This window comes from Palaemon carinicauda, chromosome 42 (genome assembly GCF_036898095.1).
Source record: "Palaemon carinicauda isolate YSFRI2023 chromosome 42, ASM3689809v2, whole genome shotgun sequence".
Lineage (NCBI taxonomy): Eukaryota > Metazoa > Arthropoda > Malacostraca > Decapoda > Palaemonidae > Palaemon > Palaemon carinicauda.
Window position 1 is genome coordinate 24,712,361 of NC_090766.1, and position 6,633 is coordinate 24,718,993.

The 6,633-nt window shown below is 32.8% G+C and overlaps 1 protein-coding gene across 1 annotated transcript in view; it reads right to left on the minus strand.

Moving 5' to 3' along the window:
- LOC137633047 (gamma-glutamyl hydrolase-like) overlaps positions 1-5,941 on the minus strand; it is a 15,022-nt gene extending 9,081 nt beyond the window's left edge. The window contains exons 1-5 of the mRNA XM_068365213.1: positions 5,767-5,941; positions 4,824-4,950; positions 4,299-4,349; positions 1,400-1,478; positions 1-18 (exon numbers count right to left, since the gene is read on the minus strand). The exon at positions 1-18 is cut by the window's left edge and continues 133 nt beyond it. Of these exons, the coding sequence (XP_068221314.1) occupies positions 1-18; positions 1,400-1,478; positions 4,299-4,349; positions 4,824-4,950; positions 5,767-5,866 (375 nt within the window). The 5' untranslated portion in view covers positions 5,867-5,941. The remainder of the gene's footprint in view (positions 19-1,399; positions 1,479-4,298; positions 4,350-4,823; positions 4,951-5,766) is intronic.
- Between the last annotated feature and the right edge of the window lie 692 nt (positions 5,942-6,633).

Consider the following 6,633-nt stretch of genomic DNA (forward strand, 5'->3'; position numbering starts at 1 on the left):
GATGTAAGCTTCCACAGCCTGTATGGAATATATAATCATACAAAAAAAAAAAAAAAATTAATACTATTGATAGGCTATCTGCTTTAAAGATTGTTAGTATTTTCATCATTACTATTGTTGATATCACTTCATTTATAGTGATATTGTTATTGAAAGTAATCAAAACCAAAATAACAATAATGATAGTAATGATGAAATAATTTCTGAATATAAGAATGATAGGCATTATCTCAGGCTATAAGAATTGTATTAGGAAATATTAAAATGGAGTTTAGAATCGAAAAATTTTGCACGAAACCTATTAGAAAAATGTCTTGGAGTTTATTTATTTCCTTGTTTCCCTTCCTCATTGGGCTATTTTTCCCTGTTGAAGTCCCTTGGGCTTGTGACATCATGCTTTTCCAACTAGAGTTGTAGCTTAGCTAATAATAATAATAATAATAATAATAATAATAATAATAATAATAATAATAATGTCTCAAATGAGGCAAGATTCTTATTACTTTCAATAGTATGAAGCTCAAGATAAAAAGTTTCACCATTATTCAATTTTAAGGTTTTAAAGGCCTCTCATGAATGGCAGAGGCAAGGGACAGTGACATTGCCCTATCAAGCAGGACATTGCCCTAGAGACTGACCATTTATACGTATGATCAGCGCCCAAGCCCCCTCTCCACCCAAACTAGGACTAAGGAGGGCCAGGCAATGGGTGCTGATGACTCAGCAGATAGACCTATAGGCTCTCACAACCCCATTGCAGAGGAATACAGAGCTATAGTAAATGCAGTCAAGAGATGTTAGTTGAATTTATATGGATTGGATTTTGCAGTGCTAACAGACCACAGGCCACTCAATTAAACCCCAAGATACATCAGGCAACCGACCCATTAATGTAAGGATAACGGTGTGAAAGAAGAAGAAGAAGAACAACAACAACTAAATAAACACCAACGAAGTAGTATGAATAAACAGAAGAAGAAGAAGAAGAAGAAGAAGAAGAACTAAATAAACACGAGAAGAAGAAGAAGAAGAACTAAATAAACATGAGGACGATGAGAAGAAGAAGAAGAAGAAGAAGAAGAAGAAGAAGAAGAAGAAGAAGAAGAAGAAGAAGAAGAAGAAGAACTAAATAAACACAACGAAGAAGCTTGAATAAACATGATGACGATGAAAAGAAGAAGAAGACGACGACGAAGAAGAAGAAACTAAATTGAAAGGTTAAGATACCATAAGAATCCAGAGTTCCGAGTTCCTTGTGGAAATTCCATGAAAGCGTAACTTTAACTGCAAAGTATCTCAGCAGATTTAGTTGGATTTTGATATCAATTTATTGATCGTCATCAAGTGTTGTGAATAAAAACTCCAAAAAAGAAAATACAAAACCTGATGAAAGACTTACGAGTTCATAAAGCGTCTGTCCTGCCATGCCGTAGCCACTCGAGTTCGTCATGGAAACATCTCCTCCAGGAAAAAGGATTCTGAGGATGATAATAATAATAATAATAATAATAATAATAATAATAATAATAATAATAATAATAATAATAATAATAATAATAATAAGAGGGTTGGGTTTCAAAACTATATAATAGTTTATATAGGACATATCTGTTTTGACGTTATTACTGTTTTTAGAATGATTCATTGTTAACTTGTTCTCATCATTTATTTATTTCCTTATTTCCTTTCCTCACTGAGCTATTTTTCCCTATTGGAGCCCTTGGGCTTATAGCATCTTGCTTCTCCAACTAGGGTTGTAGCTTGGCTAGTAATAATAATAATAATAATAATAATAATAATAATAATAATAATAATAATCACTAATATGTCCATCACCAAACCCAAAGATAATGAGTAAAAAACAGTTTATATATATATATATATATATATATATATATATATATATATATATATATATATATATATATATATATATATATATATAAAACTGAATCCAGATGCAAACATAAAGCGCATACCTCCGCCAATTTCAAAACCCTAAGACCAGAAATAGTCAGTTGTTAGTATTATTATTATTATTATTATTATTATTATTATTACTCCCTAAGCTACAACCCTTTCTGGAAAAGCAGGACGCTATAAGCCCAGGGGCTCCAATAGGGAAAATAGCTCAGTGAGGAAAGGAAACAAGGAAAAATAGAAAATTTAAATATATATATATATATATATATATAAATGTATATATATATATATATATATATATATATATATATATATATATATATATATATATATATAAAGCGCATATTTCAAAACCCTTAGAGCACAAATTCTTTATCGATCAGAAACAGTCATTTGTTGGCAATCAAAAGAAAATCTTATAAATGAAGTGTCCATGCAGAAGTAATTTTCATAATTGTTAACTAGAATCTAAGTTACTGATGCATTTAGTTTTTTTTTTTTTTTTTTTTTTTGTCTATAAGCAAAGACACCCTAGCCCCACTAGGACCCCCTTAAACTTACATTCCTATCTCTCCCATAATCTGCTTTACGAATAACTCTTTATCGTAAGTCAGGTAATGAATTCAAATAAACATGAGCTCCTTGCCATAAGATAATAAGATTTTAACCCTTTCACCCCCAAAGGACGTACCGGTACGTTCTTGCAAAACACTGTTAATTGCATGTTTTTATATATTTTTGATAATTTTATGAGAAACTTCAGGCATTTTCCAAAAGAATGAGACCAACCTGACCTCTCTAGGACAAAATTAAGCCTGTTAGAGCAATTTAAATAAAATATATATATATATAGCAAAATGTGCTCGAAATTTAACCTTATGGTGGGGTAAAAGGGTTAATTGAAAGATTCGACATTTTTAGAACAGAAGTACAAATTTTCTAAACATGCTTAAACGTATTAAATACCTCTAAAGTGATACTGAAAGAATAAGGACCCAAATGGAGATATTAGAATTTTTGGGTTTTAAAAGTTGATAAAAAGATGGGCAGCGGTAAAAGTTAAAGGTGTCTGGTTTCAGTTCCAGTAGAATACATACTCACCAGAACGTCAGCCGGGCAAGCCCAACCCCCCCCCACTGTGGTGCCCTACCACAGCAATAGCCTCCCCAGTAAACAGCTTAAACTCACGGCCTTGGGCGGGGATCGATCTTTTGCCACGCGAATGCCAGGCAAACACGTTACCACTGTACTAGCCAGTTCATCCCAAGAATTACTTACAGTGGATTTCTCTAATTCAAATCACCTTACCACTCTTACATCATTCAGGGATCTCTCACCTCTCCACTACATTATAGCAACTTGAAAATTTAATTTCATTTTACTGCATTCTCTTTTGACAAAATCTCTCATTTTACATGTATTTTGAGTTTCATTTACTAATTATAGATGTTCTCTGCATTCAGTTATGTCGAGTAAGATATACACTATATATATATATATATATATATATATATATATATATATATATATATATATATATATATATATATATATATAAATATCACCCACGAATGGCATTTAATACCGAATTCTATCTGGGAATATATATCCACTTGGAATTCATTTTATGGTAACAGCTTCTGGCCGGGTGAGGATTCGAACCACCACCTGTTCGGCTGGAGACTATGCCTGCAGTGACCATGCCGACTGAGCTATCAAGTCTCTCTTGATAGCTCAGTCGGCATGGTCACTGCAGGCATAGTCTCCAGCCGAACAGGTGGTGGTTCAAATCTCTCTTGATAGCTCAGTCGGCATGGTCACTGCAGGCATAGTCTCCAGCCGAACAGGTGGTGGTTCGAATCCTCACCCGGCCAGAAGCTGTTACCATAAAATGAATTCCAAGTGGATATATATTCCCAGATAGAATTCGGTATTAAATGCCATTCGTGGGTGATATTTACGTTAATTAAAATCACGTGTGCTTGTGATATATGTTCATATATATATATATATATATATATATATATATATATATATATATATATATATATATATATTTATATATATATATTTATATATATATATGTGTATATATATATATATATATATATATATATATATATATATATATATATATATATATATATATATATAATGTTTGTGTATGCATTGTTACACAAAGACAAGACTGCCTAAATAATGGTTTGCAGCAAAAAGAATTTGTTACTGGTCTCGTCTGCATTAAAGAACACTTCCATGCCTAGTAGAAAACCATTTAAACTGATTCAAGGAACTCAATGCGAGATGATACATCAAAAGCATTTATTCAAAGAATTAGACAATGTTTTAATAGTAAAAAAACGTAAATGACGAACCCGTTAACTGAAGATGCGATGTATTCATAGTAGGAGGTATCCTGATTAATTCTGAAAAGAAAAAGATACTTACTACATACTTGTACTCAACATTTTTCAGAAATGCAAATAAACATCATCTTATTCACATTTTAGTTTAAAGGCCCTTCCGCTCGAGGGGAAAATGCACGGCAGGCAGACACTGTTACCAATTTGGTTGTATGGGTGACGATTAAGTGTAGATGACGTCATAAACGAGGAAACAACGGGCAAACCATCGAAGTGCCCGTGCCCGTTGTTGGGGCACTGGATAGGCGCCTGACTATAGTCAGACTGCCCTCTGCCCTCTGCCCGGTGTCTGGCCCATGCCATACGTTCGCATGCCTGCCTTGGACTGTCTGATTTGGTAACACTGTTTTAAAGTGGAAGAATTACGGGTAAATCAGAGTGCCCGCCCTGCATTTGCCCTCCGTGTGGAAGGGCCTTAACTCTATGCCCTAATTCAGGCTGACACCCACCTTGAGTCCTCTATTTCATGGAACTTACAGTATAGGAACCGCTCTTCCTCCCGCACTTTCGATGTACTTGATGTAACAAGCGTCTATGAAGGATGTGTAGTTTTGATCTGGCAATAATTCCAGCAGGTCGTCTGGTGGTTCTTGAGAGAGAATACCTGAAAAGTTAATGAGAAAGCAATTAATGGGGTATAAAGTTGAATCCTAACAAAACTCAAAGAATGAAAATAGTTACACAGAGGTTCCCGTTTTCTGTTCTACTCCACATGACGTCACACGGTTACCCACTTGGCCAGATACTCGAATAGATAATTTGGTAAATAGTTTTATAGAAATAAATTTGTGCTTATGACGTGCTAATGGTGTTGTCGATCATTAATTTCAGTGAAAAACAACCCCTATTTCTCAAACATGTTTAAATGATTCACACTGGCTATCTATTTAAGCGATAATTGAGAATATGTACAATAACCCTTCAAGTTATCAGAGCCGGACGTCCAAACTATTTAAGAAAATTGCTAGATATTGCGCAGCCAACAAATCGTGTTGACATGAGAAGATTTACAGATGGTTTCAAATTATTGGAACCTAGATATAGATCTACTGTAGGATCTAGAGCCTTTATATATGCAGCCCCAAGGCTATATAATAAGCTCCCACTAAACATCCGAAAGACTGAAGATAGTAAGTCTTTCAAGAGGAAACTGAAGACTTTCTTATTCTCTAAGTGCCTCCATAGTGTGAATTTGACTATAAACGAGCAATATGTGGTGTTAGATGTTGAATGCTTTCGAACGAACGTGGTAAAATGACTGTGGAGGTCCTGTAGAGAGTAGTGTTCTCCTGCAGTATAGGACCAGAGAAGCAGCTCTTAAAGTTAAGTAATTGGAGCCTGTGAAAACTAAAGATTTGTGTACGTACCTTAAGGGAGCACTGTCTATGACGTAGATTGTTTCTTCTTTTTAAAACCTTACCTATAATTGGCCGTAGATTTATATCAGTGTCTCCCCTGGAATCACCAAATTCGGTCGATAAGAAAAATAATAGAATGAGGCAGAGTATTTTGGAATTCATTCCCGACTCTTATAGACATAAAACTGCTAAATATGGCTAGATCTTATCGACGCCACGTGGTGGAATTGAATGACGGAATAGACTTGATTTAAGTGAGCAGTTATCAAATGGGAGATAAGAGTGAAAAGCGGTCTAATTTAATGATAAGATAAGTTATAGTTATCACGTAGCAACGTTGCTTAATGAGTTACTATAATTCTTAAGATACAATGATAAGATCAAGCAAGTTTTGTATGTAGTAGACATTATATAATTTGTCTTTTGCTTTTCAGATAATATGTAATGATTAGCGAAATTTAATGTCTTGAACAAATGGGATCCGAGTCATTTAAGAAGTTTTGAATAGCTATACAAGAGGAAGGTAAGTTGAGTTTTATAAATAAAGATACCACACCATCATGGTTGGGAGTAAAATTTAGGTCTCTTGTTGCATCCCTAGCAGGACGGACAAATATATATGTATATATATATATATATATATATATATATATATATATATATATATATATATATATACATATATATATATATATATATACATATATACATATACATACAATATGTGTGTATATATATATATATATATATATATATATATATATATATATATATATATATATATATATATATATATATATATATATATATATATATATGTGTGTGTGTGTGTATATATATATGTATATATATATTTACATATACATACAATATATATATATATATATATATATATATATATATATATATATATATATATATATATATAT